Here is a 26,667-nt window from a genome sequence, read left to right on the forward strand (position 1 = left end):
TCTGTCTGTGTCTCTACCTCTCTCTCTCAGTGTCTCATGAGTAAATAAATAAAATCTTAAAAAAAAAAATCCTTAGCTGTTGTATGTCTTTTGTTGTTGTTGTTGTTGTATGTCTTAATGCAGTGTCCATGGGGCAAACTAGGGCATGATCCTCTCATCTTCCAGTTTAGGAGGAATAGCAGTTTTTTTGGGCTGCCATTTTATTGTTTATAAAGTAAGTTGAACTCTTCTCAATCCCTTATAGATTAATTAATCAATTATTCCACTTTCTTGTGCTGGCTCAGCAAACTCATTCATAGTTTGTTCAGAGTAAATCCCCAACAAATTTTGTTTTTTTGTGTTTTTTTTTTTTTAATTTTTAAATTTATTTATTCATGAGAGACCGAGAGAGAGAGAGAGACAGACAGACAGGCAGAGGGAGAAGCAGGCTCCATGCAGGGAGCCCAACGTGGAACTCGATCCCGGGTATCCAGGATCACGCCCTGGGCCGAAGGCAGCACTAATGTTGAGCCACCCAGGCTGCCCCCCAACAAATTTTGTTAAATGAGCAATAGAGTTTTACTTATACTTTGATTGTTATCATCATTATATACTTCTCTAGTTATTGTCTCAAATATTTTGATGTTCATATCCTGGTAAACAAGAAGACTCTTCCATAGGCATAAACTCATAATAATAGGTGCTCATAATAATAGGTGCCATGTGTATTGGGAAAACTCCGTTTTCCACCTACTTGTCTTTTCCTGTGTAGGAAAAAACCTCATTTCTTTCCCTCGTGTGTGTCTCCTTTACCACTCATATGGAAAACTTCTGACACTTCTGGTCAAATGTATGGGGACTTTCTCCCCATCAACCAATTATCTGTGACGCCAGCTGGGTGTCCCATAATTTAACTCAATCTAACTCTACCTATTTGGAGACAGTGTCAGATTCCACAGGTTAAGGGCTCAGTCTGACAAAACTGCTCCCACCCCACTTCAGATGCCAACTGTAAGTAGGTCTCCAGGTTACCCACAACTTCTGTCAGACTTGGTTACAAATTAGAGGTTCCCGTGACTCACTCCTTAGATTCAATTAATTTGCTAGAGTGGCTCACATTACTGAAGGAAACATTTAAGTTTACCAATTTATTAAGTTTATGATAAAAGATGTAGATGAACAGCCAGATGAAGAAATACATAGGGCAAGATCTGGGAAGGTCTCAAGCATAGAAGCTCCTATGCCCATTGAATTGGGATGCATCACTGTCCTGGTGTGAATGTGCTCACCAACATGGAAGTTCTCTGAACCCCACACTTTGGTATATTTATAGAAACTTTGTCACATAGGCATGATTAGTTGTTCAGTCCATTTACAGCTTCTCTTCCCTCTCTGGAAAATAGGGAGTAGGGCTGAAAATGTCAAGCTTCTGCTTATGGCCTGATCTTTCTGGTGACCAACCCCCACCCAGAGTTGCCTCATGAGAACAAATGATATTCCTAGTGCTCTTACCACTTAGGGATTTGCCAGGGCTTTAGGAATTCTGTGCCAGGAACCAGGGACAGAGACCAATATATACTTCATATTATCTTATGTCATTTTATTGCTGGATGCTTCTCTGTCAGATACTGAATGTAGCATTTTATTTACATTATCCCAATTAATCCTTATAAAAGTAAACATCTTTCCTAAGTCGCTATCATTTTTTGCCTATTAACTGCAAAGAGCTTCCTAAATGATACTCCTCCTTCCATTTTTGTCCATCGTCTACAATCCATTTCCCATAGAACTTGCAGAGTGATCTTTAAAGATCATGTCCTTTCCTCGCCTAAAATCTTCCAGGGACTTCCTGTTTCATTTCAGATTAAAATCCAAGGGCACCTGTGTGGCTTAGTCTGTTAAGCATCTGACTCTTGATTTCAGTTCAGATCATGATCTCAGGGTTGTAAGATTGAACTGGGCATCTGGCTCATGCTGGGCATGGAGCCTGCTTAAGATTCTCTTTCTTCCTCTCCCTGTCCCCCACCTCCCTCTCTTAAAAATAAATAAGGGTGCCTGGGTGGCACAGTCAGGTAAGTGTGGACTTTTCTTTTTTTTTTAAGATTGTATGTATTTATTTGAGAGAGCATGCTGGAGTGGAGAGAGGGGCAAATAGGGAGAAAAGGAGGGAGAGGGAAAGGGAGAGAACTCAAGCAGACTCTGCATGAGCCTAGAGGCTGATGTGGGGCTTGATCTCATAACCCTAAGTTCATGACCTGAGCCCACACCAAGAGTCCTATGCTTAATTGACTGAACCACTAGGCACCCCTAGCTTCTAAGTGTCCAGACTCTTGATGCAACTCAGGTGATGATCTGAGTTGTGAGATCAACCCTGTGTGGGGCTCTGCACTCAGCGCAAGTCTACTTGTCCTTTTTCCTCCCCTTAATGTGCACACAAGTGCTCTCTCTTGAGAGAAATAAAATATTTTAAAAATTAATTGGTTAATTTTTTTTTAAGATTTTATTTATTTATTCATGAGAGACACAAAGAGAGAGGCAGAGACATAGGCAGAGGGAGAAGCAGGCTCCCTGAGAGGAGCCTGTTGTGGGACTCGATCCCAGGCCCCGGGGATCATGCCCTGAGCCAAAGGCAGACGCTCAGCCACTGAGCTACCCAGGTGTCCCAATTAATTGGTTACTTAAAATCCAGATACCTTTACTTGGCCCAGTACCCTCATAAATGACCCCTCCTTTCTGTCATCATCTACTACTCTCCCTCTCACCAGCTGTACTAGAGCCAAACTGGTCTTGTCTTGAATGTTTGCTTGATAATGCCATGCTCATTTCCACCTTAGGGCCAGTGTACTCACTTGCCTGGAATGCTCTTCCTCCTAACTTGTACGTGAATAATTCTTTCATATTTCATCTCAGTGTTTCCTTCTGAATGAGGTCTTCTCTGATCATCCAATGTGAAATAAACCGTTCATCCTGCTTTATTTTTCATAGTACTTATCACTATCTAAAATTATCTTATTTGATATTATCTCCTCCTACTAGAATAATAGACTTTATGGGCAGTGACTTTATCTCTTTTCTTCACTGCTGTATCTTGTATGTCTAGAACAGGGCCTGGTTCCTAAAAGGCCCTCAAAAATTATTTCTTGAGTGACTGGATGAAAGGTTCTTCCTGAACTGTGGCCATAGCTTGTGTCCATAGCAATCCATTTGAGTAATACAATCTTGTTTCATTTTATTGCCAAGGGAGCAGTGAGTCAGGGCACCAACTCTGCTACAGTTTTCCTGAGCAGTCAAATTAACCTGATACAGCTTCTACCTCCTATAACTACAAATGGTATCAAATGCTTTTGTATAGTTTTAAAAATAGTGTATGGTTATATATTCATTAAATAATTATTGAATGTTACTTATTTCCAGACACTGTTTTAGAAACTGGGCATAAGATGAATAAGACACATTCCTTTACCACAAGGAAATCATCTTCTAATGGAGGAAATAGACCTCCTTATATAGATAATTAGCATGTAACTGCAATGATAGAGATATGCAAAAGATATGAAATGAACACATAAAGGACTTCCAACCACATATGGGAAGATCAAAAAAGACTTCATTTATGTTTTAATCATTGCTAAGAAATAGGCAGGTAAAATGAGGTTTGATGAGAGTGGGAGGGGGCTATTTAAAAGCACGATATGGGGGCAACCTGGGTGGCTCAGCGGTTTAGAGCTGCCTTCAGCCCAGGGCATGATCCTGGAGACCCGGGATCGAGTCCCATGTCAGGCTCCCGGCATGGAGCCTGTTTCTCCCTCTGCCTGTGTCTCTGCCTTTCTCTCTCTCTCTCTCTCTCTCTCTCTCTCTCTCTCTGTGTGTGTGTGTCTCATGAATAAATAAATAGAATCATAAATAAATAAATAAATAAATAAATAAATAAATAAATAAATAATGCACAATATGAATAAATGCACAGAAAACAGTCTAAGAAGTTGACTAAACTGGAAAGAGGAAGGGGCTAGACTATAGGTGGCTTTGTAGGATGTGCTAAGGAGCTTGGACTTTGTCCTTTAGATGGGTGACTAGTTGACATTGAAGGGTTTTAGGTAAAAGGAAGCAGCATGGTCAAAACTGCTTTCTAAAAAATGGTCAGCTCTGTACTGTGGAATATGTTTTGGAGGGGGCAAGACGGAGATGGGCAGAGCAGTTGAGAGATATGTAATTATGTAGGTGAAAGATACTGGGACTGAACCACCAAGGCTGTAGTGGTTGGAATGGGGCTAGAGAGGGGAAATTTGACAAATATTTATGTTATCAAATTGACTGGACCTGCCTGTTGATTGGATTTGGGACTGAAGGAGAGGAAAGGAGTCTAGGATGCTTCCCAGTTTAGCTCTGAGTCACTGGTGGATGATATTGTTACTCACCCACTCCCACGCCCCTACCAAGGAAAAGAAAGGTATTCACAAGAGACACAGAGAGAACGCAGAGACATAGGCAGAGGGAAAAGCAGGCTCCTCACAGGGAGCCTGATGTGGGACTTGATTCTGGAACTCTGGGATCACACCCTGAGCTCAAGGCAGATGCTCAACAGCTCAGCCACCCAGGTGTCGCATATTCTTTGAATTTTTCTTTGCTTTCAGCATCATTCCTTTAGAAATAATTCTGGTGCCATTGTGGCAACAGTTCCCAAAAGGATGTAACTTTGAGTAAAAGAATCTATATTAGTAATTTATAAAAACTGATTATAATAGGGTAGCCTGTGACTCAGTTGGTGGAGCATGTGACTCTTGATCTCAGGGTTGTAAGTTCAAGCCCCATGTTCAGTGTAAAGTTTACTTAAAATCTTTTTAAAAGATTTATTCATTACAAAGAGAGCTTGCACATATGCATGAGTACAGGGGAGGGGCAGAGGGAGAGGGAGAGAGAATCCTCAGACTCCCTGATGAGCATGGAGCCCGACTTGGGGCTCCAGCCCAGGACCCCAAGATCATGACCCGAGCAGAAATCAAGAGTCAGCTGCATAACTGACTGAGCTGCCCAGGTGCCCTAAAAAGAACATCTTAAAAAAAAACTGATTACAATATCTTTCCAATGAAACACATGAAGATATATTTTGTTGAAAGTACTTTATAACTGCAAAATGGCAAAAATCTGCAAGTGACAATGTACAATTGGATTAGACCAGGATTTTAAACTTAAAGCACTGAATTAAAACCCAACATTGGTTACCATCTATTCCTGGAAATTCTTAAAACATTAAGCCTCTGTATTTAGAGAGAGCAATACTTGTACTCTTTTAAGATAACTAGGTTCAACAATTTTGTTATGTTTATTTTTAGGTGATTGCTTCTATGCGCTTTACCAAACGTAGAAACTTAATAAGCTCATAGTGGGACTTTTGAAAGGAATCATAGTAATTAATTGCAAAGTATTAGCTACTTAACCATAAATTTGAAACTTTTCTTTTTCCACTAAAAAAAGAATCTCTCAAAAACTGCTTTTGGGTGTAACTCACATAGTTGGCATCCCAAAATCTACATCTAGCTTTAAGAATTCCATTAAGTGTCATATATTCTCATTCTTTTGCAGCTGTTGTTTTGAGCAGTTGTTTAGTGTCACTTGTCTTCAGTTGAGATCACTGGTCTATAGATAGAATGATCCCTAGAGTTTGAAATAACTCCCTTGTTGGGGGCAAAATATACCGTAGCATCCACCTTTTAATTTTTCAATGATAATACTGAATTTCTTATGTTATTATTAGGGACCTTACACCTAACATGGGTTACAGAACCATTTTAATGAATATTAATTGAGAATTTTGGGTTTGTATTGTATACATTTCTAATGGTACAGGGGACCCAGTGACTTTGTTAGCAATTCCTAAAAGATGATTACTCTTAGTGTGTCCTAGAGCTGAGTGGGTTGGGGGTTTAGGATGTGAACATACACTAAAAGCCATTGAATTCACTTTAAGTGGCTGAATTGTATGCTATGTGAATCAGATCTCAGTAAAGTTGTTTTATATATTTTAAAAAGTGGTCATTGTCACAATTTAGGGGAACTCAGATGAAGAAATATTTCTTGGCAATCAAGCTACTTTAGTTGGGGCTCTGAGGTGGATGAGTTAGTTGGGCATCTAACTCTTGATTTCACCTCAGGTCTTGATTCAGAGTCCTGAGTTCAAATCCCATTTTGAGCTCCACGGAAGAAGAGGAGAGAAGAAGCTATTAAAAAGAAGAAGGAGAGAAGCTATTTTAGTTTTTATTTTCATACTACTAAATAATAGAGTGTAATATGCTTTTAATGCCTGGTAACCTTCCTATGTAGACTCTTACTTTTAGGAATAGCATATTCATTTAACACATATATAATTAAATATGTAGAGTGGAAAATAGGAAAATATTTGAAGAGGCCATAGAGGTTTAGCCTGCCAATGCTATGTGTTCTTGAGCAAGTCACTTAATCATTCAGAGCTTTAGTTACCACATACTATGAAAGTGTTGGACCACATCCTGGTTCTCAAACTCAAATGCCCATGGAGCTAACCCACTAATGTAAATGAATAAAATTGGTTGGTTGGTCGGCATAAAGGAACCAGGAGCAGAGAGACCATGGTGTATAGGATAGTATATGCTCCTTTAAGGAGAACAGCCACAACTCAGTTTTCATCTGTTGACTTATCTTATTGTAGGCCCAATGTAACTATCTTTTAATTTTCAAGAAAAATGGAAACTGGATTATTTTTAATTGCTCTTGATTTTTAAATAGTGCAACTAATTCTAAAAAAAATTTAAACATTGTGTAAGGTATGAAGGAATCCTTCATGGGCTAAATATTCTAGATTAGATAGCTATGGACTAGATGATTTCTATTGATCCTGGCTAGCTGTAGAATGCCTTTCTGTTTGTTTGTTTGTTTTTTAATCTTATAGAAATACAATGTGGTGCTTACCAAAGAATATGTGTGAAACATATATGTAGGTTATAAAGCACAATACAAAATGAATAAATATCTAAGACCTAGCACATGATCTCCCTATGCTCCCCTGTTCCACGTTTCCCTACTCTCCCCTCAGAGGTAACCATTATTGTATATTTTGTGTTTAGATGCCTAAATAATACATTAGATTGCTTGCTTTTGAGCCTTATAAACAACAACAAAGTTTTCTAGGATTTATTTCTCTCATGATGTTTCTGAGATTTGATAAATTACTGAGTGTAGCTATAGTTCTTTTTTATCACTATTGTATAATATTCCATTATATGTATATTTCCAAATTTATTCTCTAGCCAATAGATATCCAGGTTATTTTCAGCTTTTGGCTCTTATTAAGAGTGCAACTGTGAACATATTTGTATATGCCTCCTGAAGCATGTGCAAACGTTTTGTGGGGTATATACATAGGAGTTGAGTTGTTTAGTTGTATGATATATGAAGACTTAAATTCGTAGGATAATGCCAAACTTTTTCAGTATTACTGACTTAGCCCCATGAGTCTTGATTCTGAAAGTTCTCCATAGCTCTGCCTTCTCTAATTTATTCTGTCCTCTCTTTCTATACTTCTCTTCCCTTGGTGAAGATAACTGCTTCACTGCCCTTTTATTTTCTTTTTCACAAAAACCATATGTTCCCTGTCATTTCATTAAGAACTTTTTCTCTAATAGAATACAGTGATATTTAGAAGTAGATATTAGCCTTTCACATTTCATAAATGTAACTTGCTAAAGAAGCCTTTTAAAAAGCTTTTCCAGGGATGCCTGGGTGGCTCAACAGTTGAGTGTCTGCCTTTGGCTCAGGGCGTGATCCCGGATTCCTGGGATCGAGTGCTGCATTGGGCTCCTTGTATGGAGCCTGCTTCTCCTTCCTCTGCCTTTGTCTTTGCCTCTCTTTCTGTGTCTCTCATGAATACATTTTTTAAAAAAAGTTTTTCCATACAGAAATATTTATTTAAAATTTAATGGTCATTTAAAGACTTTGTAAGTTGTTATTTGTCAGGTTCTATACAGGATTAGTTACAATGTAAGTTCTGTTTACGGTGTGGCTGTGTTTTTTTTTGTTTTTGTTTTTTTTTTATTTATTTATGATAGTCACACAGAGAGAGAGATAGAGAGAGAGGCAGAGACACAGGCAGAGGGAGAAGCAGGCTCCACGCACCGGGAGCCTGACATGGGACTCAATCCCGGGTCTCCAGGACCGCGCCCTGGGCCAAAGGCAGGCACCAAACTGCTGCGCCACCCAAGGATCCCCTGTGTTTTTTTAATTACCTCACAAATGATCTGAGTATTTTTGGCATTTATGAACTCTTAGTTGTTTCAGGAGCTGCTTAGCATAAATAATTTGAAATCTTGGGGTGCCTGGATGGCTCAGTCAGTTAAGTGTTTACCTTCAGCTCAGGTCATGATCTCAGGGTCCTGGGATTGAGCCCTATGAGCTCTATGTGTGGCTCCCTGCTCTGCAGGGAGTCTGTTTCTCTCTCTCTCTACTCTTCCCTCCCCCTCCACTTCTCTTTTGGTTGCTCACTCTCTCTCAAATAAATAAAATCTTAAAAAAATAAAAAATAAAATAAGGAGGGGTGCCTGGGTGGCTTAGTCAGTTAAGTGTCTGCCTTCAGCTCAGGTCATGATCCTGGGTCCTGGGATTGAGCCCCCCATTGGGCTGCCTGCTCAGCAGAGAGCTTGCTTCTCTCTCTCTCTCTCTCTCTCTGCCATTCCCCCTACTTGTGCTCTCTTGCTCTCTCTGTCAAATAAGTAAATAAAATCTTTAAAATAAGTAAGGATAGGATTCCTAAGCATCTTAATAAAATGAAGTAGGTTTTAGTTTATCCATTATTAGGCTAATATTGAATTACTCTTTTTAAATTTTTATTTACTTTTTTTTAAGATTTTATTTATTTGAGGGAAAGAGAGACAACACAAGTCTGAGGGTGGGTGAGGGAGAGGGAAAAGCAGACTCCCTACTGAGCAGAGAGCCTGATATGGGCTCAACCCCAGAACCCCAAGATTATAACTGAGGCAAAGGCAGACGCTTAACACTGAGCGACCCAAGCACCCCTACTTTTTCTTTTCTTTTTTTTTTTTTTTAGATTTTATTTTTAAGTAATCTCTGTACCCAATGTGGGGCTTAAACTGACAACCCTGAGATCAAGAATCATATGCTTTACTGACTGAGCCAACCAGGCATCCCTTGAATTACTTTTTTAAAAACCATGGCCATTACCCTCACTTAGAGCATGTTCATTATCCTTTTTTAATTTATTCAAATAAAGCTCTTGAGGTTTTTATTCTGTGCTTGACAAGTCTAAAAAAGTAAGTGTTCAGCATGTGCATCTTTTTAAAAAAATTTATTTATTTATTCATGAGAGACACAGACTAAGAGAAAGAGAGGCAGGCTCCCTGCAGGGAGCCTGATGTGGGACTCCATCCTGGACCCTCCCAGATCAGGACCTAAGCCGAAGGCAGGCGCCCAACCACTGAGCAACCCAGGCATCCTGCATTTTTTTTTTTTTAAAGTAGACTTCATGCTCAACGTGGGGCTTGAACTCACCACCCTGAGATTGATAGTCACATGCTCTATTAACTGAGCCAGCCAGGCATCCTAGCATGTGCATTCTTGACACCTCTTAACCACAGCTCAATTTTTTAAATTTAATTTTTAAGTAAACTCTACACCCAACAGGGGCCCATACTCATGACTATGAGATCAAGAGTTGCATGCTCTGCCAACTGAGCCAGCTGAGCACCCCCGCAGCTCAAATTTCTACAGAAAATTTCAGTATATTTTCTCAGTTTCTTCCATGGTTAATTTTGGTTTTGATAATTATAGAAGTGAACACTTTACGGAAAGAGCTTTTCCCTTTTAGATGTTAATGTAACATCTAAAATTTAATGGAAGAGGTTTCTTTTGGGGTGATAAAAATATCCTAAAATTGGGTTGTGGTGGTATAGTTGCACAACTCTGAATATACTAAAAACTACTGAATTGTACACTTTAAATGGGTAGGTTTTATGGTATGTGAATTATATCTCAATAATGTTGTTAGAATTTAACGATGTTTTGAAGGGATTTCTTGACCCTTTTTCCCTGTTTCTTTGATAATTCAAGTATTTGTGATGTCACATGAATTTGAGAAACTACAAATAACTTAGGTGCTTTTGAACTTGGGCCATTTTCCCCCAGTGTTTCTGATTAGCAAGGGATATATAGACCTTAGATTTAGGTTTTCTACTTTTTTATAGCAATCAAAAACTTTTTTTAGACATATTGAATAGTCTGCTTGTAAAACTGTCAAGATAACAGTGGATTCTGATATTTTCTTCAGGTTTTTTGAAATATTGCCAGTGGGTTCATGTTAGTTACACTGTTGTCTCTTCCTAGGCATAGAAGGCAGAACTCTTAGCAAAAATGTCCTATTTATTGGGGTGCCTTGGTGGCTGAGTTGGTTAAGTAAGGGTCTGACTCTTGATTTCAACTCAAGTCATGATCTCATGAGTTGTGAGATTGAGCCCTGCAGTGGGCTTTGTGCTAGGCATGGGGCCTGCTTAGGATTCTCTCTCACCCTGTCCCTCTGTCATTTACCCCCTTGCCCTCCCACACTGAAGTAAAAAAAAAAAGGGGGGGGGGATCCCTGGGTGGTGCAGCGGTTTGGCGCCTGCCTTTGGCCCAGGGCGCGATCCTGGAGACTCGGGATCGAATCCCACGTCGGGCTCCCGGTGCATGGAGCCTGCTTCTCCCTCTGCCTGTGTCTCTGCCTCTCTGTCTCTCACTGTGTGCCTATCATAAATAAATAAAATTAAAAAATAAAAATAAAAAATATATATATATACATACACACACACACACACACACACAATTTACCCATAGGATTGCTTCAAAGAATGTTTTATAAGGAATATTTTTTCCAAGTCATTGACACTATATGTATATTTGTTTCACTAACTCCTGTTTTTCTCAGGTTGACTTAAAAAATTTAGACTGAAATATCTTCATTTATTAGCAGATGTCATCTAGGCCAGAAAAAAGTTATGAAAATTGGTATCATTTTGTTTCCAAAGGCCTAAGAAAGAAAAATCACACATAGAGTTGCAACTCTATATGTCACATGGATTTAAAGTAACAATGAGGGCAGCCTGGGTGGCTCAGCAGTGGTTTAAGCCCCTGCCTTCAGCCCAGGGCATGATCCTGGGGTCCCGGGATCAAGTCCCATGTCAGACTCCCTGCATGGAGCCTGCTTCTCCCTCTCCCTCTGCCTGTGTCTCTGTCTCTCTCTCTCTGTCTATCATGAATAAATAAATAAAATCTTAAAAAAAAATAAAGTAACAATGACACTGTATGATTTTATTTAATGTGAAATTCTAGAAAATAAAACTCCTCTACAGTGATAGAAAGCAGGTCAGTGATTACCTTGGGCCCAGAGTAGAGGAGAGGGTTGACTGCCAAGAGTGGATGAGGAAATTTTAGAGGTGATTTATGAGACTGTCTTGATTGTATTTTGTCAAGACTCATAGAACTATACTTCTAAAATGGGTCTTGTTTATTATATATAAGTAAAGATGATTAAAAGAAAAATAGAATAAGACCATATATACACATGCCTTGTATTTGTATCAAGTGTTGGTCTTTTAATATATAGCATCATCTAATATTTCTACATTATATACATAATCAGACATTTATGTTAACTATGCCAATGAAGAGAAAAGTACTCATACAGGGGCACCTGGGTGGCTCAGTGGTTGAGTGTCTGCCTTTGGCTGAGGTCGTGATCGCAGGGTCCTGGGATCAAGTCCCATATCAGGCTCCCTGTAGGGAGCCTGCTTCTCCCTCTGCCTATGTCTCTGCCTCTCTCTCTGTATCTCTCATGAATAAATAAATAACATCTTAAATAAAAAAAAGTACTCCTATAATTGTCATTGATGAAATAGTTTGAATAGAAGCCTACACATAGTATTACTATTAATTAGTATATTTTGCAAATATGTCTACTTTAGTATCTCTAATCCTTTGCCTTTTAATTCTATGTTATATATTCAACTTTTCACCAGACAATAGAAACCATCTTTTAACAGCGTTAAAAGTCTTTATATGGTGTGCCTATTTGTATCTAGTCAGGCAGCCAGCACTTCCTACATGCAGAAACACTGATCCAGTGCTGAATAAGAGAGCATGGCCCCATCCTATGGAGTACTTTACAGTTTTCAAATTAGTTTTATATAAATATCTTATTGCGTTCTTTGAGAGCAGATGAAACTCAGAGAAACCGACTTTGCCTAAGTTTACAGTTAGATGACTGAGATCTGATTCCAAGTTCAGTTTCAGGCAGTTTAGGTGGATAAAATTCCAGAGTTGAGGTAGATGAATGGAGAGTTTGAGAGAACATGTGAAATTCAGTTGGATCTTATCCATATTGTGGAATGTGTATAAACTTCCCTAATTTTGTATAAAGTTACATGTATTCCCCTTCCAGTTGATTTTCTCTAACACCAGGATAAGAAAGTTTGAATTTCTGCCAATTGGATTTCTTCCAAGACTATTTCTGATTGCTACCCTAACAGCTGAGACCTCACAGATTCTGGGTGTTACAAAGGAGAACCCTGCATACTTGTGGCATTGAATGTGAATGAGCCCTACATATAAAAATCTGCCTATTAGAGTGCTTGGGTGGCTCAGTCAATTGAGCATCCAACTCTTGATTTTGGCTCAGGTCATGATCTCACAGTCACGGGATTGAGCCCTGCATCAGGCTTCTCAGTGGGAAGTCTGCTGGAGATTGTCTCTGCCCCTCTCCTCTCCATCCTTGCTCACTTGCTCACTCTCAAATAAAATAGATCTTAAACACAACCCCCCCCCCCCCCCACCACACACACACACACGCCCTGCCCTCCTTCTGGCACCATTTGGATTTCATTGATTTGCAGGGAATTTTCTTGGTGGTGACAGCTGTGAGCCATTTCCTGCTGCAGAACAGATGCAGGAGGCTGCTCTCCTGCTGAGTGGTATAGATGGTAGGTCTTTTGTGACAAGGGGATGGCAGTGTGGTTATCTTTGCCACTACTTGTGAAGGAGGCAGCATGGAATAGTGGAAAGAACATGGGACTAGCCATGAGAAGACTTAGGTTCCAATCTTAGAACTGTTACTTGAGCTATGTTACTTTGGGCCACTCACTGATTCATTCCAGTCTTTCTCCTTTTGAGTAAAATGAGGGAGTGGTATGTATATCACAGATAAATCTCAAAATCATTATGCTAAATGAAAGAAGCCAGATACAAAAGAGACTATATTGTATAATTCCATTTATATAGAATTTTAAAAAATGCAATCCAATATATGGTGACAGAAAGCAGATCAGTAGTTGCCCAGGGCCAGGGGCGGAGAAAAGAATGGAATGCAAAAAGGCATGAGGAATCTCATTTTGAGAGTAATGAAAATGTTCTGTGCTCTACTTGTGGTGGTTTCACAGGTATATACAACTCTCAAAATTCATAGAATTGTACACTATTGTGTACATACACTCAAAAAATGGGATTCCAACTTTTAATAAGGGCTTAATAAGAAAAAATAGATTTGGATTATTTACCATGTGTGTAGGAGGGGAGAAAGCACAGATATGTACTTGTGAATTTGTATGAATATTTGTATATATTTTTATATACTTTGTAGTTTATGTAATAGGAATGTTCAAGCACTAAATAAAATTAACAGTCATTAGCCTTGATCTCTAAGTCTTGCTTTACCTATTTGTCATTTTTATCTGAAATTTTATGAACTAATAGTAGTAGAAGACATTTAAGGTCAAATTCCTCAAAATATCTGAAATACTTAATTTACTAAAAATTTTGACTCTATATGCCATTTGTGTGATTGTTTTGCTTTTTAGCAGTTACTGCATCCTATCACCTTTATGTTGCAGGAGTCTGTTTACATCATTATAGTCACAACATGGCAAAGGTGTTAGTGGCAAATTCTTAGTTCCAATATATAGCACAAGAAACAAAATGGAAATGACTTGACAATACCCCTTCCCCCAGTTCCCATCCTGTATTCTATTAATGGTTTAAAATCCTCAAAATCCTTAATAAATACTTCCAGAAGCCAAAACTAATTGTTTGGAGTTGACACTGACGTTGAAAATTGACCTAGAAAAAAAAAAAAGAAAAAGAAAATTGACCTAGAGAGAATATTCAGTAACTCAAATATGAAGTAAGAAGTGACCATTCTGGATTAGTTGTGGCTGTATAGAGCTATTCCTGATCTCCTCTTTCCCTAATGCTCAGGCCCTTTGTACTTCAGACTTGCAGGGAATGCATCATTTTTAGCTGGATGTAGGACAGTGGCAGCTACTTCTAAGACAGAGAAACACTAGTTTCTTTTTTCTTTTTTTAAGATTTTTATGTATTTATTCATGACAGAGAGAGAGAGAGAGAGAGAGAGAGAGGCAGAGACACAGGCAGAGGGAGAAGCAGGCTCCATGCAGGGAGCCCGATGTGGGACTCGATCCCAGGTCTCCAGGATCACTCCCTGGGCTGAAGGCAGCGCTAAACCGCTGGGCCACCAGGGCTGCCTGAAACTCGTGTTTCTTGGGGGAAAGCCAATTTTAGGCTTTGGTCAGGAATATACAAGATGAAGCTGTCAAGATAATTGATTGAAACACATGGAATATATATATATATATATAAAAAAAACCATGAGTTAATAGTGAATTTTTTAAAAGCACCCTACTCCCCCCAAATCCTAAAGGAACTCCTTAGATACCATCCCTGTCTTCATGTACAAACTCTTGCTTTGGATAATCAAGTAGCCCTAGTTGTTGACAAGTTTTTCTTTACAGGAAAATTCCAACAATAATGATATATTCAGGAAATCACCATTTTGCAACCCCTCATGAAATAATTGAGGCAGGTAGCAGTCATCATTGGATGAAACCATTGGATTCATTAGCTGATGAGAGAACTTTACAATGAAGGAATCCGGCTGCAATTCTAGTAGATATTTGCATATATTCTGATGTGATGGTAATGTATTTTAAAGTACATGTAACACCGATGAAGTATTTTTGCCTGAAATGTGGAACTTTATTCTAATATAGGATTGCAAGATTAGGCCAAAACAGAAAAGGATACTAGTTAAAATTGAATTTCAAATAAACAATGGTTTTGTTTTGTTTTAGTATGTCTCATACTTGGAACATACTTGGTTTATGCAAGAAGTCAGTGGAATAGAAGGGGAAAAAAAGAAGGATTTTAAAAATACTTGTTTAAAGGTGCCTGGGTAGCTCAGTCGGTTGAGCTTTGGGCTGTTGATTTTGGCTTAGTTCATTATCTCAGGGTTGTGAGATTGAGCCCTGCCTCAAGCTCTGCACTCAGTCTGCTTGTCTCTCACCCTCTGTTCCTTCCCCTGCTCACATGTTCACTCACTCTCGCTCTCAAATAAATCTTTAAAAATATATATTTTGAGAGGGTGCCTGGATGGCTCAGTCAGCTAAGCATTGGACTCTTAATTTCGGCTCTGGTTATGATCTCAGAGTTGTGGGATCAAGCCCCACATCTGGCTCCATGCTCAGTGGGGAGTCTGCTTTCAATTCTGTCCCCACCTCCCTCTGTCTCCCCTGCCTCCACCTTGCATGTGTGCCTGCATACACATTCTCTCCCTCTCTCAAATAAATAAATCTTAAAACATATGTATATATTTAGGAGCTCCTTGTTGGCTCAGTTGGTGGAGCATGCAACTCTTGATCTCAGGGTTGTGAATTCAAGCCCCCATTAGGTGTGGAGATTATTTAAAAATAAATATTTGGGGATCCCTGGGTGGCTCAGCGATTTAGCACCTGCCTTCCATGCAGAGCATGATCCTGGAATCCTGGGATCGAGTTCCACATTGGGCTTCCTGCATGGAGCCTGCCTCTCTCTCTGCCTGTATCTCTGCTTCTCTCTCTATGTGTCTCATCAATCAATAAATAAAATCTTAAAAAAAAAATAAATCTTTTTTTGGAATTAAAAAAAATCTTTAAATATATACATATATACATACATACATGTTTAAATTTAAATATTTTCTTGGAAAACTGGACAGCAATGTGCAAATACACAAAAATTAAATTTGAGTTAATTTGGATTAAGGACTGAATGTAGGAGCTCAAACCATAAAACTTCTCAAAGAAAACATAGATGTTAAGCTCTTGGATGTCAGTTCTGGCAATGATTTTTCGGATTTGACAACAAAAGCAAAAATAAACACATAGGACTACATCAAACTAAAAACCTTCTGTACAGCAAAGGAAACCACCAATAAAATGAAAAGGCAGCCTACTGAACTGGAGAAAATATTTTGGAGAAAATATTTGCAAATCATGTATTTTTTAAGATTTTATTTATTCATGAGAGACACACAGAGAGAGAGAGAGGCTGAGACATAGGCAGAGGGAGGAGCAGGCTCCACACAGGGAGACCAATGTGGAACTTGATCCCAGGACTCCAGGATCATGCCCTGAGCTGGAAGGCAGACACCTAACCAGTGAGCCATCCAGGCGTCCCATGCAAACCATATATCTCATAAAGGGTTAATATCCAGAATATATAAAGAACTCCCATAACTCGATAGCAAAATAAACAATCTGAAAAAAAGGGGAGCAGAGGATCTGAACATTTTTTCAAAGACACATAGATGGCCAACAGGTACATGAAAAGATGTTTAACATCACTCACATCAGGAAAATGCAAATCAAAACCACTTTGAGGGCAGCCTGGGTGGCTCAGTGGTTTAGCACCACCTTCAGCCCCGGGGGATGATCCTGGAGTCCCGGGATCGAGTCCCACATCGGGCTCCCTGCATGGAGCCTGCTTCTCCCTCTGCCAGTGTCTTTGCCCCTCTCTCTCTCTCTCTCTCTCTCTCTCTCTGTTTCTCTCATGAATAAATAAATAAAATCTTTAAAACAAAACAAAACAAAACACTTTGAGCTATCACCTCACACCTAATAGAATGGCTATTATCAAAGACAGGAGATAACATTCCAGAGAGGAGGTTAGTGAGAAACTAGTCCTTGTGCACTACTGGTGGGAATGTTAATTGGTACAACCACTATAGAGATTCCTCAAAAATAAAAATTGGGGACTAGGGTGGCTTGGTTGAGTGGCCTGCTCTTGATTTTGGCTCAAGTCATGATCTTGGGGTCCTGGGCCTGGACCCCACGTTGGGCTCCGTGCTCAGCCCGGAGTCTACTTGAGGATTGATTCTGTCTCACTCCTGGCTTCTCCCTCCTACCTCCACCTGCCTCTAAGATAAATTAATAATTAAAAAAAATAAAAATAGAACTACCATATGACTCAGCAATGCCACTTCTGGGGAATTATCCAAAGAAAACAAATACACTAACTCAAAAAGATATATGCAACATTATTTACATTGGCTAAGATATGAAAACAACCTAAATGTCCATCAAGGGGTAAATGGATAAAGAAGTAGAATATATGTGTGTGTGGATGGACCTTGAGGGGATTATGCTAAGTCAAAGACAAATACTGTATCATCCCACTTATATATGGAATCCCAAAGAAACTATAAAAGTAAGCTCCTAGATATGGAGGCCAGAATGGTGGTTGCCAGAAGTAGGAATTGTGAGGGTGGGCGAAAATGAGTAAAAGGAGTCAAGAAGTACAAACTTTCAGTTATAAGTTATAGGGTATAATGTGCAGCATGGCAACTATAGCTCATAATACTGTGTTGCATATTTGAAAGTTTCTAAGAGAGTAGATCTTAAAAGCTCTTGTCATAAGAAAAAATCCGGTAACTATATGGTGACAGATGTTAAGTGGACTTCTGGTCATTTTGCAGTATATACAAATGTTGAATCATATTGTATATTGAAAATGTGTTTCAGTTATATCTCAATAAAAATATACACATACATATTTAAAGATATTTTTATTTTTATTTATTTTATTTATTTGTTTATTTTTAAGATTTTATGTATTTATTCATCAGAGAGAGAGAGAGAGGCAGAGTCACAGGCAGAGGGAGAAGTAGGCTCCATGCCGGGAGCCCGACGTAGGACTCGATCCCGGGACCCCAGGATCACACCCTGCGCTGAAGGTGGCACTAAACCGCTGAGCCACCAGGGCTGCCCAAGATAAATATTTTTAAAATATATACTTATTAAAGATTTTATTTATTCATAAGAGACACAGTCAGAAACATAGGCAGAAGGAGAAGCAGGCTCTTCACAGGGAGCCCCAGTGGGGGACTCGATCCCTGGACCTCAGGATCACACCCTGAGCCAAAGGCAGATGCTCAACCACTGAGCCACCCAGGCATCCCTATATTAGTTACTACTAAACAAACTCTTTGGTAGTCTACTGACATGTTTAAAATAATCTCGGTGGGGTGCCTCGGTGGCTCAGTGGATTAAGCATCTGTCTTTGGCTCAGATCATGATCTCAGGGGTCTGGGATCAAGCCCCACACTGGGCTCCCTATTCAGCAGGGAGTCTGCCTCTCCCTCTGCCACTCCTGCGCCCACTCATGCTTGCTCTCCTCCTGCTTGCTTGCTCTCTCTCTCAAATACATACATACATACATAAAATCTTATAAAAGTAAAATGGAAATCTGGTTTAGCCAGATTGAATAAAATAGTTTATGTAAAGGACTTAAACATAGTTCTTGGCATAAAATACAACAATAAATTTTAGTTTAATCAGATTGTCAAAGTAGTATCACTGCACTATGTGCCGAAATAATGTGATTAGCCTTGTTACATGAAATGTTTTTTTGAACTATATGAAGTGTTCAAGGTGACATTGCTAAAGATACAGTGTGTACCAGGCCCTTCTAGTTTGTAAGGGCTCTGAGGTTGTCCCCATTACTTTGAGTGATGGGACTTGTAGAGAGTTAGGAATCCGAGAAAATGGCTCCTTAGCCACCACATAAGCAAGCTTCATGCAATGTTGTAATCCTGTAGTTGCCTTGGTTAAAAAGTAGAAATGGTAGAACTTTTTGTTCTTTGTACTGTCTAAGCAGATTGTGTTCATTCAACCAATACTTGATACACACCATTCTAGCTAGACTGAGAAGATCATATTGCTTTTTCTCTTGAAGAATTCACACTATAGTATAAGGCAGAGCCACCTTACATCACCTCTAGAACAAGAATGGCAATAAATAAAAAATATATATATATAAGTCTGTAAAAAGTACCCTATCGGTTTTACAATTGAAACACTATAGAAGTTTGGAGAGTGAAATCACATCTCCATGGGGTAATTCATATTTGTCAAACATTATAATTATGTGAATTGTTTTTAGTGGCTATAACAAACAGCATATGAAAATGCTTATGTTGGTACGCCTGGGTGGCTCTGTGGTTGAGTGTGTGCCTTCAACTCAGGGCGTGATCCTGGGGGTCCAGGAATGGATCCCCTACAGGGAGCCTGCTTCTCCCTCTGCCCGTGTCTCTATCTCTATCTGTGTCTTTCATGAATAAATAAATAAAATCAGAAAGGAAAGGAAAGGGAGAAAGAAAAGAAAAGAAAAGAAAAGAGAAAGGAAAGGAAAGGAAAGGAAGAAAGAAAAAAAGAAAGAAAGAAAGAAAGAAAGAAAGAAAGAAAGAAAGAAAGAAAGAAAAGAAAGAAAAAAATGCTTATGTTAAAAAAGTAGATTGCAATATAGTTATGTGTACAATGTTATATAAAATGTAAAAATGCATTAAAAAATAAAAAGCTAGAGGGAAAAACAATAGCAACAAGTAGTTTTCTCAGGTCAATTTGAGAAGGGAGGGAGCGAGGTAGATGGATTTAGAGATATATTTTTAAAATAAAATATATAGTCACATAGTTTCAAAAGTTAAAAAAACAGCTGTTCTAGGTCCTGCTCTGGGTGATGAAGACAGCAGTAAAATAGAAATAACAATAGGAAAGGCAATAGCTAGTGACATTTATTGCTATATAGTAGTCTCCTTCCCATGCTTGCCCTCTACCAACTAGTTCCCCTCCCCCCCCAGACCAATACTATTACTTTATTGTGCATCCTATCAGAGACACTTTATGCCTGATAAGCAAATATATAGATTTATTATAAATAGTTCTCTTTCTCTTCAATGAATGGTACCTTTACAAACCTTTACAAACATACAAACTGTTTTGTACCTTGCTTTAGTCACTTCAATATATTGGAGAGTTTACTTTTTCTTCAATAATATATTGAGAGTTTATTTATTCTCTGTAATTGTTTCGTAGTATCCCATTTAATGGGTTACTGTTATTTATTTAACTAGTCCCTATCTGTACTAATTCTTTGCTAGTATATAAAGTGCTGCAGTGAACAACTTTGTTACTTATGTCATTTTGTACTTGTCCACAGTATCTATCTGATAGGTTCCTAGAAGTGGAATTGCTGGGTCAGTGCATTTGCATTTGTAATTTTGATAGATCAAGCTCAGTGGACTAAATCACCTGGGGAACTTTTTCAGTGTTCTTATGCTTGTCTCCCTTAATATCTGGGAAATTTGGGATGCCTGAGTGGCTCAGAGGTTGAGCGTCTGCCTTTCGCTCGGGGCGTGATCCTGGGATCCAGGATCGGATCCCACATGGGCTCCCTGCATGGAGCCTGCTTCTCCTTCTGCCTATGTCTCTTCCTCTCTGTGTCTCTTGTGAATAAATAAATAAAATCTTAAAAAATATATCTGGGAAATTTTTTGGTTTTGTTTTTTATTTTTCTATGTATCTGAGATGGAGCTCAGTATCTTAATACTTTTAAGTTCCTATGGTGATTCTGATGTTTACCCCAGAAGAAGGAGGATGTTAGACCCTTGTAAAATGGAATGTGTACTAAAAAAGCATATCGAATTTTATTTTATTTTATTTTATTTAGCATATCGAATTTTAGAACAAAAGAGCAGCTCTTTCTACCCATGGGTCATATCCTTGTGCTTTAATAAAAATGCCTTTTTGCACTGAGAAAAGAAAACACAAAAAGTAAAACAAAAGAAAGTGGGTTAAGTATAGGGCTCAGAAAGGCAGCATGCTCCCAATTTTTGTAGAAGTATGACAGTGGCTGCTTTAATTTACATATCCAGATTACTGCTGTCTCCAGCATCTTCCCCTCCCATGACATTATGGGATATCCAAGCATTGCAAGATGAAGACATTAGTCTTTCAGGTACTGATAAAGGGATGCAGTAGATGTCATGGTAATCAGAGTTTGGTATGTTCCAAAGGAATGGGTGTGTGAAATACAGGATTTTGTACAACCTGTAGAAATTAAGAAAACTGCATAGCACCTAACCTGCTGTTCTGGGTTAGGCTGAGCCAAGTAGGAAATATAATTGCTTGGAAGTAACTTAAAGCACACCAAAATGTCAAAGGCTTATTCTGTTCTAGCTTCTGTGCTAGGCAAAGATAGTAATAAACAAACAAACCATGGTAGTAATAATTGGGCACTGAGTATGTGCCAGGTATTATGCTGAAAGTTTCACAAGTATTTTCTCATTGAATCCTAATCCTAGGAACTGTGGTCACTATTACATTCCCCTTTAACAGTTGAGAAAAATGAGCTTCATAGATATTAAATTACTAACTTACTGAAGATTGTGCATGTATCTACTGCATAGAATTGTTTGAAGGTTAACAAATAGTACTTAGAAGAATAGTACCTGCTACGTAATAAATGCTCAACAGTATTAGTTATTATTACTAAAGTACAGAGGAAATCCTAATAATCCTTTGCCTAGGGCATACCTCAAAGAAGAAAAATATAAGTAGGGCTTTTCTTAGGAAAGACAGATATTTCAGTAGAAGAAACTGTAGTAAAGGGATTGGTGGCCTGATTTGGCTACTGCATAGGGTGATTAGTGGTAAAATGGTAGAAGAGGATGAGAAATGAAAGGCTTCATGAGAGGGTGGGGCAGAGAGCTCTTGAGCTATTTTGAAAGAATGGGCATAACTCATTTTAGGAGACAGAGGGGATTGGGAACATTTCAGGCAAAGATACAAGGCATAGAAGAAGTGTTAGAAGGCATAGAAGCAGTGTTGGCAGTATCTACTGCTATGTAGTAAACTACTGCAAAATTAAGTGGTTTAAAACAATTACTATTTTATTTACCCACAGTTCTATTAGTCACATATTTGGGCTAGGCCTAACTAGGTAATTCTGGTCTCACCAAGGGTCACTCATGTGGCTGCAGTCATTTGGTGGTGCCACTGGGGCTAAATAGTATGATGGCTTCTCTCACAAATGTGGCTTTAATGATGGCTGTCGGCTGGACTTCTTCACATGGCAGTAGAAGAGTTGCAAGAGAACAGCAGAAGCTGCAAGGGTTCTTGAGGCCAAGGCAAGAAAGTCACACAGTGTTGCTCCACCACATTCTATTAGGCAAAACAGTCACAAGGCCAACCTAGATGCAATGGGAGGAAAAAGACACTGCCTCTTGAAAGGACATGCGAAGAATTTGTGGCCTTCCCCCACGCCCTCAAATCTTCCACAAATGGATGAGTTTAGGATGTGTAGCCTTTTCCTCACCCTAAGTAGTGTTTCCTCCAAAGTTAATTATAGAAGTTACTCTAATCACCTTTATTACCTGGCCCTCAACTCTGTTTCTCTTAGAATGAAGACAAAATATAAATTAAAGTGAAAAAATCTTTACTGAGAATTCACTAACTGAATTTTGAAAACTGAGCTTATAAAACAGTTTGAGAAAATGTAGTTTTTAATATTTTCACAAACTTGAACTTGATTAACAGTGGTGTAGAGAATTCCTCAGGGTCCTGACTTCAGTAATAGACTAGGATTTTGTGTTATTAACACATCATTTATTAGTATTTGATTAAATACCTTGGTGTTAAAATTTTTTGAGAATTACAGTATTTGACCATTTGAAATCTTTATTTTTTTATTTATTTATTTATTTATTTATTTATTTATTTATTTATTTATTTGATTTTGTTTATTTTAGAGAGAGGAGAGTGCAAGGGGAGGATTGATAGAGGGGCGGGGAGAGAGAGAGAATCTCAAGCAGACACTGAGTGCCGAGCTCAATGTGGGGCTTACAACCTGGGATCCTGATGAGCAGAAATCAAGAGCTGGATGCTTAACTGACTGAGCCTCCCAGGTGCCCCTAAAATCTTATTTTTGTTTTTAGTAATCTCTATATCCAACTTTGGGCTTAAACTCATGACCAAGATCAAAGAGATCTCCAAACTAAGATCAAGAGTCACATACTCTTCTGACCGAGCCAGCCAGGTGCTCCAACAACCATATAAAATTTTGACCATTTCCTAGGTTATTTACTTATTTATTTTATTTATCCTAGGAAAATTATTGTATTCATATTCTGTACAAGTTAACATCTACAACCACCTACCTTCACCTACCTTTTAGAATGATCTGAGATCCTGAATTAGATTCTGAATTAATGATGTTTTTACCTCTTTATTCAACTAACTTTTGCCAGTACTCAGCAGATACAAATGTGATTTCCTCTGAGTTATATCAGTTCTGTGGTTTGCTATTTAATTCTGCTTTCCATTCTGAAAGAGTTCTTAGCCTTTGTTCATTAATCATAGGAAACAGTTGTGCAACATGCCTTGACATTAACTTGAACATCTAAAATTAGTCTTGCTACAATCAGTGGTTGGGAACAAGGTTTCAGTAGTTTGTGACATGTGTTAAGTAGACATTGCAAGGTTGGAAGGAACTCCCTAGAATTAAGTAAGTAACTTGCATTGTGTGTGTGTGTACATGTACCTGTGTATGTATACAATTGAAGTTCTATTTGTATTAAGCAGATGAACAAATTACATCTATTACTACAAATGCATCATAAGCATCTTTCCTTATGCACTGTACTGTTTAATTATTTCAGAAGAAAAATGTATTTTGAAAACTTGGCATGCTAGAATGAATTTTTCTGCATGTTTGTTTTGTGATTTTAATTTTTTAACAAAATAATTATATATACCGTTATTTCAAATAAATGGCTTTTTTTTTCTTTTTCAGAATTTATAGAAACTCATTCACAAAAATGACATCCTGGTTGTATGAATGTCTTTGTGAAGCTGAACTTGCACAGTATTATCCTCATTTTACTGCCCTTGGCCTTCGAAAAATAGATGAATTAGCCAACGTTACAATGAAAGACTACTCTAAATTGGGAGTCCGTGACATGAATGACCGCAAACGTCTCTTCCAACTTATCAAAATCATTAAAATTATGCAGGAAGAAGATAAAGAAGTCGGTAGCCCAGATCATCCTCTTCAGACAAACCGCCTGTGCAGTAAGCCTTGGGAATCCAGATCTGGCCCTCGCCGGCAACTGCATTTTGATTCTCCTGCTGACGACAAAGACAGAACTACCAACAACAATGGGTTTGAAATGTGCAGTTTATCAGATTTTTCTGTAAATGAACAGAAGTCTAGTTACCTAAAAGTGCTGGAACACATACTGCCGGATGATTCCCATTACCATACAAAAACAAGAATTCTGAATGCTACAGCTGCTGGTTCCTATGTGCAAACAGAAACTAACACTTCACTCTTTTCATCAAATCACTTTTCTCCAATCCTGGGGGATTATGATATTCCCATTATTCAAAGAATCTCTCATGTTTCAGGGTATAACTATGGAATCCCTCGTTCTTGTAGCAGGTAATCATTTTTATCTTTTTGGGGGGTATGATGGAGAGGGTAGCATCAGGCAAGGGCAAGCCTCCATGATTAAGAGCACCCACTCCTTATTTACAGAAAATTACAGTGAACAGCTTCTGCAGTAATAATAGCAGTACCTTGATGGGGTGAAGTTCATGAGGAATTGGGACTTTCCAGATGGGAGAAAGATGATATTGTTCATGTATGTCAAACAGCTGCTACTTGCCAGGATCTGCTATTATTCCGTTAGCAGACCTATTTCTATTATTTATTATAGTGTAACATGATACATATAATGCATCCTTGAAGGTAAAATAGTTAACTGGCCTTCTGCAATGGAAAAAATGTGCGTATTCCACAGGTTTTTTTTTTTTTTTTTTTAAGGCTATCAAATGCACTTCAACCAGGAGATATAGAGCTTAAAAACAAAGAGCATGTAGTTGAATTAAGTAATTCTTTCTTTTTTCTTTTTTTTAAAAGATTTTATTTATTTATTCATGAGAGACACAGAGACAGAGAGGCAGAGACACAGGCAGAGGAAGAAGCAGGCTCCATGCAGGACCCCGACATGGGACTCAGTCCCGGGTCTCATTGGACCCTGGGCCGAAGGCGGCGCTAAACCGCTCGCTGAGCCACCCAGGCTGCCCAAATTAAGTAGTTCTTTCATGCAATTAGTTTACCTGCACACATTGAAATATGGTCCTGATTTTGAGTGCTTTTTTCTATTCCAGCCCTGCAAGAACATATGATTTTGGTGATTGCAGAAGACTAAGACATTTTAATGTAGCTTAGACTTTGAGACTCAGGGTGACAATAAGTTATTTTCACTTAGTGCTTTAAGTTAAATGTTGAAATAAAGGTCCCTAGGAGGGATCCCTGGGTGGCGCAGTGGTTTGGCGCTTGCCTTTGGCCCAGGGTGCGATCCTGGAGACCCGGGATCGAATCCCACATCAGGCTCCCGGTGCATGGAGCCTGCTTCTCCCTCTGCCTATGTCTCTGCCTCTCTCTCTCTCTCTTTCTCTGTGACTATCATAAATAAATAAAAATTTTAAAAAAAAAATTAAAAAAAAAAAAAAGGTCCCTAGGAGCTGAAATATTGAATAATCTCTAATACCAGAATTGGTATAATAGAAAGCATGTTCTTTTAAAAATAACACATATTTGTTGTTTTGTTATTTTAAAAGTTATACATGGCAAGTTGTGGAGAAACAAAATACCTTCTTTTTTTTTTTTTAAGATTTTATTTGTTTGACAAAGAGCACAGTAAAGGGGGAGCGGCAGGGAGAAGCAGGCTCCCTCCTGAGCACGGAGCCCAGTGCTCAATCCTAGGACCCTGGCATCATGACCTGAGCTAAAGGCAGACACTTAGCCACCTGAACCACCCAGGCATCCTGAAACAAAATACATACTTAAGCCACATTTCCTTTTCTTTCCTTTTCTTTTTTAAGGCTATTATTCATACTTTAAAACAAGGTATATATTTACATCTGGTCTTATATTGGCTAAGGTTTCAGAGGATCTCATAACCAGTTCTTTTATTCACCCCAAAAATAAAAGACTCAATTTTACAGGTAAAAGTGCTTTTAGTAATTTGAAATACATAGTGCATTTTATAGTATTTCTGAAAACTTTATTTGGTTTAGCAGAGCATAGAGTATATAGTACTCTTCTTCTTTTAATTGTTAGAGAACTAGATTGTTCCATGACTATCAAAGCCAGGATTGTTTCTGTCCTATTAGTTAGCTCTGGTAAAAGAAGAGATATTTTCTTGAATATTACAATCTTGTATTGAACAACACATAAAAATCTAAACTGGAATTATTTATAAATAAAGATACCCCTTTATATTATTTATTTGGACAGAATGAATATTTTAGTTTAAATACTGCTATTTCATTTATGTGGCACATATTAAGTATCACCTCTTCTAGGTCTGATTCTAGTTGTAAAGATAATTAGGATATGTGGAGGCTCTTAGACTCTTAGGGGGAGTGAGTGGGATGACAAACAACCATATGGTGAGGTAAGTGCTCTTATCAAGGTTTATACATCACAAACCCAGAATGAAAG

At 38.4% G+C, this 26,667-nt stretch overlaps 2 protein-coding genes across 7 annotated transcripts in view; one reads left to right on the forward strand and one right to left on the reverse strand.

The window, feature by feature from the left end:
- The window catches only part of NUDT2 (nudix hydrolase 2), a 101,324-nt gene that overhangs the window by 17,187 nt on the left and 57,470 nt on the right, over positions 1-26,667 (reverse strand). The gene's annotated exons all lie outside the window — the stretch shown is intronic.
- KIF24 (kinesin family member 24) overlaps positions 1-26,667 on the forward strand; it is a 79,064-nt gene that overhangs the window by 4,169 nt on the left and 48,228 nt on the right. For 4 of the 6 annotated variants that reach the window (XM_072728080.1, XM_072728077.1, XM_026008962.2 and 1 more), the window contains exon 2: positions 23,950-24,597. In XM_072728080.1, coding sequence (XP_072584181.1) covers positions 23,975-24,597 — 623 coding nt within the window. In that variant the 5' untranslated portion in view covers positions 23,950-23,974. Of the gene's footprint in view, positions 1-23,554; positions 23,662-23,949; positions 24,598-26,667 lie in introns of those variants that run through there. The other 2 variants (XM_072728078.1, XM_072728081.1) reach the window with 2 other exon arrangements.

The sequence above is a fragment of the Vulpes vulpes genome, chromosome 12 (genome assembly GCF_048418805.1).
Source record: "Vulpes vulpes isolate BD-2025 chromosome 12, VulVul3, whole genome shotgun sequence".
In the NCBI taxonomy this organism is placed as follows: Eukaryota; Metazoa; Chordata; class Mammalia; order Carnivora; family Canidae; genus Vulpes; species Vulpes vulpes.